The 12,820-nt window shown below is 30.6% G+C and overlaps 1 protein-coding gene across 1 annotated transcript; it reads right to left on the reverse strand.

Annotated features, from left to right (window-relative positions):
- Positions 1 to 3,324: 3,324 nt before the first annotated feature.
- On the reverse strand, positions 3,325 to 7,059 carry LOC106762512 (leucine-rich repeat receptor protein kinase EMS1-like). The gene is made up of 6 exons (XM_014646479.2): positions 6,544 to 7,059; positions 6,335 to 6,507; positions 6,036 to 6,265; positions 5,208 to 5,687; positions 3,996 to 5,057; positions 3,325 to 3,929 (listed from the first exon to the last, which is right to left on the reverse strand). Exons 1-6 carry the CDS (start codon positions 6,862 to 6,864, stop codon positions 3,325 to 3,327), a joined length of 2,871 nt encoding a protein of 956 aa, XP_014501965.1. The 5' UTR covers positions 6,865 to 7,059.
- Between the last annotated feature and the right edge of the window lie 5,761 nt (positions 7,060 to 12,820).

A 12,820-nucleotide genomic window follows, 5' to 3' on the forward strand; every position in this document is an offset into this window, starting at 1 on the left:
ATACTTCAGTGCATGGTAGAACATCACCGCTTCCCACCATAACTTTCAAAACTAAAACTGGGCTGTGAGATAAGCCCAAAAAGTTAGCCACTGCTTCTTGGATGAAATTATGAGTACTGCCTCCATCAACCAAAACTGTTACTTGAAATTGGCCAATCTGACCAGAAACTCGTAGCGTTTCGGGAGCCCCAAAGCCCGACAAGGCATTCAAACTCAGCTGGGCCTGATGCGGATCATCAATGATAACCGGTGATACAGGATCTGGGGGGTTGGGTTCCATAATTGAAGCATGTAAAGACGATTCGCCAGAGTCATCATCCTCTTCAGTAACCAACAACATGTAACGTGCAAGACAACGATGATTGTGTAAGAATTTTTTGTCACAATTGAAACACAACCCACGCTCTCTTTGATCAACCATCTCTGCCTCAGTTAATTGCTTAAAACGTGTGCACGGAGGGGAAGCAGGTAAGAGAGGTGGCAACTGTTTCAGAGGAACTGAAGGTACCAGAGGAGTAGTGGGCGACCGGGTCAGCAACGACAACGGTCCGTTTCGAGGGGAGTCGACGTCTAGGAAGCTGAACCAATTGACGTTTGATTTCCTGTCAGGGATGTTCACGACAGTTGTGATGGGGCGCCAACGTCTATGATAACGTAGACGTCGGTGCCCTTCTAGCCGATGTCTAAGGCCCTCAAGTTTGGTGAACATAATTAATTACAAGCACATAGACGTCGCTTCCCCGCAACACCAACGTCTAAATTGAAGAATGTTTTGTCTTCCTGCCTTCCAAACAGGCCTTAGACGTCGCCTTTTGACTACGTGACATCTAAGCGCCTGGGAATTAAGTGAAGAGCATTAATTGCAACCCAATAGACATCGGCCCCCGTTAACACTGACGTCACTGGACTGCCTTCTCACCTACCTCAGGCCATTAGATGTCGGTTTATGCCAGTGGGGACGTCTACAATATCATAGATGTCGCCTTACCTTTAAACCAACGTCTAGTTTACCAAGCTATTTACAATAATGCCACCGTCCACTCATATACGTCGGATTACCTGCAAACCGACGTCTTCTGGGTGACGTTAAACAACGTTTTTGCACTAGTAGTGAATCATATCATATCCAAATAAATAAATAAAAGCAAAGTAGTGGAAAGACTTAGGTAATAAAGTTGGTCTTTCATAGTAATCCATGGGTTAGAAAATTAATCACACTAATTGCATAAATTATTAATTAACTTTTGCTCTTCTGTGCTTTCTATGGGTTAGAAAATTTGGTCAAGAAAAGGGAAAAAAAAGTAGGTTTGGTACAAACACTTTTAAGTTGTTCATTTCTTTAGTAATTTATATATAGGTTAGAAAATTAAAGATAGAGACGGTAGATTTATGGTCTGTCGTAATTTTGCAATGTTTGATTTTGTTGTCTATTGGTAGTAATTTTGTTGTCTTAATTAAATTTGAATTATTTTATAAATTTAATTAATGTTAAAGTTAATTGAATTTTTATGAAATAAATTATTTAATTAAGTGTTAAATTTTGCTTTATCTTATTTAAAGATTTTGTTTTCATTTTCTAGCTAACTAATTTTAAATCTGTGCCGGCCTACGAGTTGATGTAGGTTGTGTATTTATTAAAAGAGAATTTGAGATGAAAAAAGAGATAATTATTATTTTTTAAGTTTATAATTAAATTTTGAATAGAATTAATCGTAAAAATAATTTATAAATTTAGAAAGATATGTTTATGAAAATATAAATAGTAGATTTTGTAAAACAACTCAACATACTATTTTTCAAAATGTCTATCTTTTTCTTTCCAAATTTTAGAAATTAATTTATATATTAGCCTATAAAAATAAGAAGGAATTAACATAAAAATAAATAGAAATTATGGAAATGGGAGATTAATTTTATTGGATTTTATTTAATGGTTAGTATTTGACTTTTAAATCAACTAAGAATAACCACAAAAAACCTTCAATTATTAGAATGCACAATGTTGTGTGGAGAATTTGTTTAGTGTGAAATTAACATGTTTTTTTTATTAAATTGCAACACCTTTGCAAAAATATAAGAATTATGTGGAGTCGAGTTGTAGGATTGAGGCTGACGCTGAAAGGCGATTTAGAAGAAGTAAAAAATGGTATGCATAGTTGAATTAAAGCAGCAAACATGGTGCTGAAGCTAAGGAGAAAACCATCTCATGAAGAAAACTTCAAAGATTGGATCTATAGAATAAGTTTCATAAAGAAAGGTTGCAGTTAGAGGAAACCCTCTTAGAAAGGAAATATCAAGAGATCATGAGAGCAAGAAGCTTCAGTCACAAGAAAACCTTGCATAGGAGGAAATCTCGCTAAAGTAGTATTGAGAATATCACTCTATTTTTGGCAGCTTCTTCTTTAGAATCTTTTCTTAGGATTTCTCTCTAAACTTATTGTAATATCTTAGGAAAGTATGAAATGCAGACAAATATTCCATGTCTTGCTAGAAAGGTCATCAACATGAGTAGTTAAACTCTCTTGTATGTAATATTTTTTTATTTGGGTTGTGCTTTTATGTTTGGATGATCACGCATTTAATTTCAGATGACAACACAAACTAACATATTTTATCCAGCATCTGCTTACTTTCCAGTACTACTTTTCTTTACTCTGCCTCTTCCATGAATCACTTCTCTTTTATAAGCTTTTATTTATAGCATTCAACATTTACCTTTTACCTTTGAAAACTGAAACTACCAAAATACCAATCAATGACCAAAACTAGCAAAATCTGAAACTATAATGCCTGTCTAATGAGTGACTCTAAAGTGCACATCCTTACTGCGAGCAATTGTTGTCATATCTCAATAATTACTTTTGCCTTGCTTTTGGGAAAGAAAGTGCTATTGAGAAAGAAAGTAGTATTTTATAATGCCTTTGAATCTCGTTATTGAGAAATAATTGTAACAATCTATAAATTTGAATATGAATGCCTTTGAGTATCTAAAAGCCAAGCAACTCATTAAATATCTTCCTTCAGTTCTTTTCAACAAGAGTTCTACATGGTTCAAATTAAGTTCGTCCCGTCTAATTTTTCTAACAATAGATTACAATTTGTTGATCTTCAAAGACTAAATTAGCTATAATTAATCTATAATAAGTTGATCATGGAGATTCTCTAGCTTTGAAATTTGAAATAACACTCTCACATTTCAAACTATATCAAACAATACAGAAATGACCTGAAAATTTGAACAACTATGCAATACAGAGTAATCCAAATTAACTTCCCTGTTTTATAATAATTTTATTTTTCACCACATTAGATATTGTACTCACATTAAAAAAAGTATTGAAGCTTGAACCACACATTATCAAGGAAATGAAAATAGGCATAACGCCATGATCTACAAATGACCAAAGGACCAACTACTATCCAAAATCCCACCACAAATCCAAATGTCATTCCCACAAAAAATAAGTTCACTCCATGCTTATCACTCCCTTCGCCATTGTGATCATAACTTTTGTCATTGGAGCTGCAATTGATGGGTAGTGGTGGGCCAGAAAGATTGTTGCCAATAAAGTTAGAGGCATCAAAGGATTGCAGTTGAGTTCCTGTTGGAATTTTTCCATCCAAATGATTATAAGACAAGTCTAACATACTTAGAAAGCTCAAATTTGTAATGGTTGAAGGGATTTCACCAGAAAGTTCATTCCTTGAGAAATCAATGGACAACAATGATCCCATATTACCGATGTTTTGTGGAATGTGACCAATAAGTTGGTTGTGAGACAAGTTCAAAAATAACAAACCATTTAAATCTGTGATCTCTTTTGGTATTTCTCCAACTAATTTGTTATTTGACAAATCAATGTTTGTTACCAACCCGAGAAAGTTTTTGTATTCATCTCCTCTTCCTTTCAACCAAAGAAGAACACTTACTATACTATCCTCTGAGTATCCAGATGTATCATTCATAGCAAAACAAATGATAAGAGGATATGTACTTTTGTAAATTTGTGTCATGGCCTTCAAGCTGTTAATACAAGTAGGTACATATCCAGTCAAATTATTTTGTGCAAGGTCTAACACTTGAAGAAGACTCATATCACATATTTTTTTAGGAATATGACCCGAAAATCTATTTGATCGAAGGATAAGAATCTTCATATCTAAAAAACTTTCTCCAACCCAAGCTGGAACTGTTCCTGAAAATTTATTTTCTCCAATATCCAATAAAATCAATTGTTTGGTCTTCTTCAAAATTGTTGGAAATGTTCCTGAGAGTAAGTTTTTATGGATGCGTAATGATTTGAGTTCTGTCAATGAACCCATAGATTGGGGAATGTTCCCAACAAAATTATTGTTTCGTAAATTCACATCCACTAGATATGGCCACATGTCCCAACAATCAGGTATTTCTCCAGACAAGTTATTCGATGCAAGATTGAGAAATTCTAAATTCATTGGCTTCTTATCATTTTTGCATAAAAAATCATCCACTGGTTTGGAAAATGAATTGCTTGAAAGGTCCAGAAAACCCACACGATTTGAAAGTAAGGGAAATTTGCCACGTAAGTTATTTGCGCTTAGATCAACAGAGGGGATAGATATTGGATTCTTTAATGTAGTCCCAAGCTCACCATGGATATGATTATGAGAGAGATTTAGAAAAGAAGCTTGAGAAAATGTTTTCCAAAACCAATAGGGAATAGAATCTAAAATTCCCGTGTTAGACATGTCTAAATAGTCAAGTTTGTGTTGTGACTGAATCCATGAAGGAAAGTTAGGACCTAACTGCCAGGAGCTCATATCCAAAACAGTAAGTTGAAAAGTAGGATGCCAACTGGGACCCACTTTTAAAGTCAAATTGTTTCCTGATGCATGAAGGATACTCAAACTCACAAGATTAATGAGATGATTTTCCATGACAACTCCTTCAAAACGATTATAACCAATATCAAGATATGACAATTTAGAAAGTGATCTAAGACTTTCGAATGGATTTCCACTAAGCTGATTCTCGGACAGAGAAAGATATCTCAGTGATGAAAGTTTTCCAAATGATACTGGAAGATTGCCTGAAAGTTGAGAACTTTCAACTCGAAGTATTGTGAGTCCATGGACAATACAAGGAGAAAGAATATCTAAAATTTCATTAATATGTTGGTTGAGTTTGAGATATGAGAAACGTATCACCCTTAAGTTGCATAGATAACCAAAAGAAATTGGAATTGGTCCTTCAAGTTTATTGGATGATAAATCAAGTTCAACTAGAGAAGTCACCTTTCCTAAAGAAGTTGGAAGTGGACCTTCAAGTTTATTGTAAGACAAATCAAGTGTAACTAGAAAAGTGATATTTCCTAAGGCATCAGAAATAGTTCCTTGTAATTTGTTTCTTGATAGGCCCAAGAACTTTAGATGAGGAAAACTATTGTAAAACCAAGTAGGTATTGAAGATGAGAATGAATTTTCATTCAAATTAAGATTTTCAAGTAGTGTGAGGTTTCGAAGACCATCTGGAATTGGACCTTCAAAGTAGTTATCATATAAGAAAAGAGAAACAAGTTTTTTCAGTCCAAATATCCACTTTGGAACAAAAGAAATTGTAGAAAGAGGAGAAGTAAAGGAAAGATCAAGAGTGACGAGAGACGAGATATTAAGAAAAGATGGCTGATTATAGGGAGGAAGTGTACATCCTGACAATTGTAGGTGCATCAAAGAAGGAAGAGCTTGCACAATGTAAGGAAAATCAAATGATTGGGATAGGTTTGCATATCCTAAATCAAGATATTCAAGTTTTGAAAGACTTGACAACCAGTCATCATTTCCAACAAAATAATCACCTTGAAGACGAAGGTAAAGCAAGTCGGTGAGATTTCCGATTTGAGAGGGGGTAGTTCCATTGGCAGCATAACTTAAGTCTAGATACGCCAAATTTGAAAGATTACCAATCTGGGGAGGAATTTTGCCCATAAATCCAGAATTAGAGAGGTCCAAGTGAATTAAGTTGGTCATTGAGCCAAGAAAAGAAGGAATTGGCATACCTTTTACAAGTGACCAAGTGTTGCTCAAGTCAAGATAACAAAGCTTGGAAAGACTTGACAGCCAATCAACATTTTTATAAAATAAAGATTCTTCATAATCATAATATCCTCTGAGGTCGAGGTGGAGCAAGTTGGAGAGATTCCCTATCTGAGGAGGAATTCTTCCGTTGAAAGCATAAGAGAGGTCAAGGTACAACAAATTGGAGAGATTCCCTATCTGGGAAGGAATTGTTCCATTGGCAGCATAACTTAAATCAAGATAGAGCAAATTTGAGAGATTTCCAATCTGAGGAGGAATGTTCCCCCTGAATTCAGCATTAGAAAGGTTGAGGTGAGTTAAGGAAGTCATTGTTGCAATGAAAGAAGGAAATGGCTTCCTATAAAAAATATTGCCGCTGAAATCCAAATAATTCAAATGCTTTAAATCAACCAAACAAGGATTTATCTCTCCACTGAATGCCCTTCTACTATACTCTTTGTATGCTTTTTCATAAGCTTCTTCATAAACTTCTTCATAAACTTCTTCGTAAACTTGATAAATTTCATAACGTTCAAAAACATCGAAAGAGAACGTAGGAAGTGGAGTGGTGAGGTGAAGCTCTGCAACATGAGATGTGATGTTGTTGCAGAGAACTCCATACCAATGACAACAATTGGGATTGAGAGAAGCATTCCAAGAAGAAAGTCTATTTGAAGGATCAATGAGATGATGTTTCAACTTCAACAGTGTCTCTCTCTCACTTCCAATGCACACTGTCTCTCTGCACACACCAAAGCTTGACATAGAAAGCAAATAAAGAAACAGAAGGATAAAGAAGGAGGAAATCATTTTTAAACAAAAGCTAATATAAAGAAGCAAGTTCTTTTTTATTAGAAAGAAGTGGTTATGGGTTATGCATACTAAATACCCTTTATATATATACACATAACCATCTCTCTATCCATTTTAATTTCCATGCTAAATTTATAAAATCAAAATCAGTTTCATATTTTATCTTCTTTTTCAGACATTACAAAACATCAACGTTCCTCCCTTCATCAATGCCACCAAAAAGATTAAATATTTTTCATTCTTTGAGACTGTACGAAAGTTTAAATATTTTCCGTCTCATTTCTTTACACAAATATTTTAGATGAATGATATAATTTAACCTAATTCATTTTATATTATACAACTGAATCAAATTTTGTAAATATGATATAATCACGATATTGAAATTCTGTACGTGCATATGCATATAATTATAAATAATCATCTTATGAAATATGTAAATATAAAGATATAAAGAATAATGATATTTAGCGTGGAGATATAAGCAATAATGATGCAAAGTAAAAGACACGTTGCTCCAATTAATGACGGTGACATGACAGAAGAAGATATGAACCTCTATCAAAGTTTAAATTTTCTATAGCATAAAATCAGATTTAGTTGTCAAAATCAGTAACATCTTTTTTTAAATAAGAAACGTAATTTAGGTGTTAAAATTTAATGAGAGACGGCCAAAAATGTACGAAAGGTTTGTTTGATACGTGAATTTCTTATTCCTCGTCCATTTTATAAGTTAGAAAATTAAAGAGACTAAAGAAAAAAAAATAGAACTAGTCTAACCCATTTTATGGGTTACTAAATTATAACATCCTGACAAGAAAATGCAGAAAATGAAATAAAAAAGACTTTTAAAGTCCTATCCACCATATGGATAACAAAATTAGAACACCACACATAAATCATAAAAATAAAACTATTTTACAGATCGAATTATTGATTTTCTTCATGTAATAACCTATTATATGAAGATGTATGAAAGAAATAAGCGATTATAATCTTTTTAAACAAATTGTTAACTTTATTTATCAAAATAAATTTTAGAATTTACTGACTCCTTATTTAATGCTATTATTTTATTTAACTTCACTTATGTAATAACCTAACTTAAGGTTTCTTCTTCTTTTTTTATGAAAATTTTATTTTCATTATCAATTATTTTAAAAATTTATTAACATAAAATGAATGTGCAAATTTTATATTTGTGATTTTCTAATATTTCAATTTTAACAACTTACAACTTATCAAATAAGACATTAGAAAATTAATAAACAAAATAAATTGTCTCAACATATAAATATATAATATTAATACAACTGTCTATAAAAAAACAACGTAATAATACAATATATCTAAAGCAATTAAAAAAAATTACTAGATGACAAAAGAAGAATATTATGCAGCATCAATGTCTTGTACTTCAATACCTATAATTCATATGTTTACACAATAAGGTAATAATCCCAAAATAAACAAACAAACATACAATAAACACTAAAAGAAATATACAAAGAAATTTTTATAAATAATTAAATCATCTAAATACACATAAGTTAAGTGAAAATATAATTAATAATACCAAAACACTTAATAACATATTAAAGTTCATTACACAACTTTCATACATTCATATATAAAATCACATTTTTCAAAACTCAATTTATTCATATTCCTACACTTGAATCAAACTTATAAAATCATACAATTGCAGTGATACACTACCGTGCTGAACAACTTTATCGAGACAGCAGAAATTATATCTAAAAAGCCTGATATATTTTCCACCGGAAAAATGTTAGTCCTATGGCATCAGCTCTTAAAAGAACCGAAATCATAAACCATGTATTGTGTATTCAATTGAAAAGTTTAAATTTATACTTTTATAATACAGCTTTAGACTTCAATTATTTTTTAAACGAAACCAAAACGAAAATATGATTTCTAAATTTTTTTCTAATTGAAACCTATATATCTCAAAAATTATAAAAATTTCATTACGTTTTTTCATGTTTTTATTTCATAAAATCGAAATCTAAAAGACGAGTTAAAAGTCAAAGTGAGCCATTCCCTTAACAGTTACTCACTCAGATATCATTGGTAGTCCAATCCGTCACATTTTCATGTTTTTACCTAACTTATAAAGATTTTTTTTTCTTTTATGCAAATTTTGTTTTCATTATCAATTGTTTTAAAAATTTATTTTTGTTTAAAATGTGTAGACTTTACATTTCTGGGTTTACTATAAATTTTATTTTTCAAAGTTTCTGTCTATTTTTCATATATGCTACATTTCATACGTAAAAAAAAAAACGACTTTCAGAAATGGAATTTTTTTCAAAAAAAAATTATCTGTCCCTCATCCTTTCCTCATAATATTCCCTTTTAAAACCCTAAGTGTTCAAGCCTTTTTTTACTAAAATATTTCATACAATTTTGCATATGAAAAGAGATTTTTATTTGTTGGGTAAAGAGATAAAATATTTCAATTTCAATTTCACAATATACGGAAACATGAACAAGTGTCGTATGAATGTGTGTGAAAGAAATAAATTTTGATCATAGATTTAAAATATATCATTGAAATTATATTTAATCAAATTAATTTTTACGGTTAATACTTTTAAGACCTTTCTACTTACCACTTTTTCAGCTTTCTAATACCAAATCTTGTGTTAAGTAAATAAAAGAAGTTCTTCATTATTAACTCAATTCAAGCTTATATATATATATATATATATATATATATATATATATATGAGGTTTGCTAACATATGTGAACTATATTTTTTAGTTGGTACATTTTTAGCAAAGTGTATCAGGTTTTAATAGACAAAAATACCCTTACATTATGGATTATAAGTTTTAAGGTGAAAGGTATTTGAATAATTTATGTTCTCACAAAACTAAAAAAACAAGGATAATGATATTTAGAGAACATTTTTTTGACAACATTTGAACATTGATTAAGTGTCAATCTGTGATTGGTCGTAAATTACTCCGTAATCAATAATAATAATCATAAACACTATTACGGAGTAATTTAAGACCAATCATAGATTAACACATAATCAATGTTCAAATGTTGTCAAAAAAATGTTGTCTAAATATCATTATCCAAAAAACAAACAAGAAACCTCAAACCCTTACTCACCTCTCTTTCTCTTATCCCTCACTCCTTTTAACCCTTTCTCTTTTATCTCTCTCACTCCAACAACATTCTCTCTGTCATATCCCTATAGTAGCTCCAACTGAAAAAATAAAAAAACACTCACTTAACCCTAATTCATCTTCCTCACTTATCCAATTTGTTTCTCTCTCATCTTCATCTTCTCTCACATCCACATACAACAACTCGCGACACCGCAATTTGTTGTTTTTGTTCTGTTCATTAATTTCTTTTCCACTTTAGTAACCAAATAATTGATGACGTTGATGTTGATTTTTTATTGGAGGGCTATGTTATATCTTTCCCCTTCTGATTGTTATTAAATTTGTAAAAAATTAAAGTCTAAAATAATTTCAATAATTTCAAAACTAAAAAAACAAGAGACTCCCCACGAAAAGACATTAGCAGCATCAACCCATTAGCTGCAAAACATTTAGTTTCATAATACTAATTTGAAATTCAGAGCGTTTTGTTTTTCTTAATTTCACTTTTGCGACAAATGATAAATCAAAATCATGTTTATAATTTTGATAAAATCATAGAAATGAAAGGAGTAGAAGTTAAATTATGAGCTTGATGGTAACAAATTTATTAAGTTTAAATTCCAATTTGAAATTCAGTGTGTTTTGTTTTTCTTAATTTCACTTTTGCAGCGAATGATAAATCAAAATGACAAAATCATGTTTATATTGACCAAACAAGTTGGAGATGTGATTCACTTTGGAAAGTAATTTCGGGTCCAACTGAGAGCTAACAGGTTCAATATGACTATATTACTAATTTTTGGTTAATTTTTAATTAGTTGGTATATCAATGCAGTTCTTTTTCGAAAGTACTCAATGTTCTGCAATCTGCTCAAATCTATCGAAACTACTCATTATTATGCAATTTGCTCAAATCTATAGAATATTTTCATTCTTTTTACAAAAATGAAATGAAAATATGTTTATCAATATGAAACATTCGAAAGGTAACGAGCAGTTATCTATATTTTGAATAAGGGGACAGAGTCAACAACAACAATTCTTTGTTCATAACTCTTCAATAATTTGTTCCTGTTAAATCATTTAGTACGATGTGCAAGAACTTCATTTTTTGTTGTGTTTTGACGTTGGTTATATGCAAGAAGGTGAAAAGTATAGTCCGAAATATTGTTCCCAACGGAAAATATGTTTTTAGAATTATTTTTTAGAGCTAACTTCAGAAATCCATTTTCTGGACAATGACTTATCTCTTCCGGAATCCCCTTTCCACATAAGGGTTTTTCTCTCCTGGAAAATATTTCTGGATTACTTAATAGTCAAAATATCAAATCTCCTGGAGATAAACTATTAATTCTAAAATTTAAAAATGAAATTTAATAACAATCAAAAGGGAAAAGGTATAACACAATCTTCCAATCAAAAACATTTATTATTTTATTGTTAAAGTGGAAAACAAATGAATGAACAGAGCAAGAGAAACAAATTGCAGTGTCGCGAGTTACTGTGTGTGGGTGAGAGAGAGGATGAAGATGAGAAAAAAACAAATTGGACAAGTGAGGAAGGTGAATTAGGATTAGGTGAATTTTTTGATTTTTTCAATTGGGCCTACTATAGGATGACACAGAGAATTTTGGAGTGAGAGAGATGAAAGAGAAATGGTTGAGAAAAATGAGGGATGAGAGAGAGGTGAGTAAGAGTTTGAGGTAGGGATGACAACGGGTTGGGTCGGGTCGGTCATAGATAGTACCTATCCGCAACCCAACCCGCCAGATAAAATATACCCACTATCCGACCCGCTATCCATGCAAGTACCCGTTTAGATAATATCCGGGGATATTTTAAAACCCATGGGTACCCGCAAATACCTACAAAAAAAATATATTTTATATATTTTTAAAATAAAATTTAAATAAAATTACAAAATATATATATTTTAAAAGTCAAACTTTCTTTTATCATTCAAAATAAAATAATTTTCAGAACATTTAGTTTCTAACACACTTCACAAACTTTCTAGGCTTCGTCCTCACATATTATGGACACCAGAAAATAAATAATAATTGAAGGTTCCTAATATATAAATACTTAAAAGATATATATATACTTTATTATAATATACTGTATTACAATTTTTTTCTCATAAATAAAAAGAAATATATCAATTTTATAAATTTTAATCCTAATATACAAATATATATTACATAATAATAATATATTATATTGCATACAAATATTTTTTTATCTACTGTAAGTGAAAAGGCGTTTTATAATTTTGTTATTTTAATGTTTGGATAAATAAAAATTAAATTTGGTTTTAATTCGAAGAGAAAAAGATTTAATTGATTTTAAAAATAAAATTTGAACGAAATTATAAAAAATAAAAATGCAGGAACTAAATTAAAACTATAACAATAACATATAGTATTACGTGACGTGACCGATGCGACGATGTTATTTTGACAAGGGATAAATATTTTTATTTTTTAAAAATGTAAAAGATTTCAAAATTTTTAAAAAATCATGAACTAACACAAGAAAAGTTTTTAATGTTATTATTACCATATTAACATAAAAGAATATGATTACATCAAATTTTCTAAAATAAAAAGCAAATTAAAACACTTTAAAAACAATTTGAGATCTTTCAATAAAAATGGAAACAAATGACATGATTTAACCTAATTCATTTTATATTATACTACTGAATCAAATTTCATAAATATGGTATAATCAAGATATTGAGATTTTTTTGGTACATATGTATATAAGAAAGTAGGAGATGGTGAGTTATGAAATGGAAGTAGTC

This window comes from Vigna radiata, chromosome 1, assembly GCF_000741045.1.
Source record: "Vigna radiata var. radiata cultivar VC1973A chromosome 1, Vradiata_ver6, whole genome shotgun sequence".
NCBI lineage: Eukaryota > Viridiplantae > Streptophyta > Magnoliopsida > Fabales > Fabaceae > Vigna > Vigna radiata.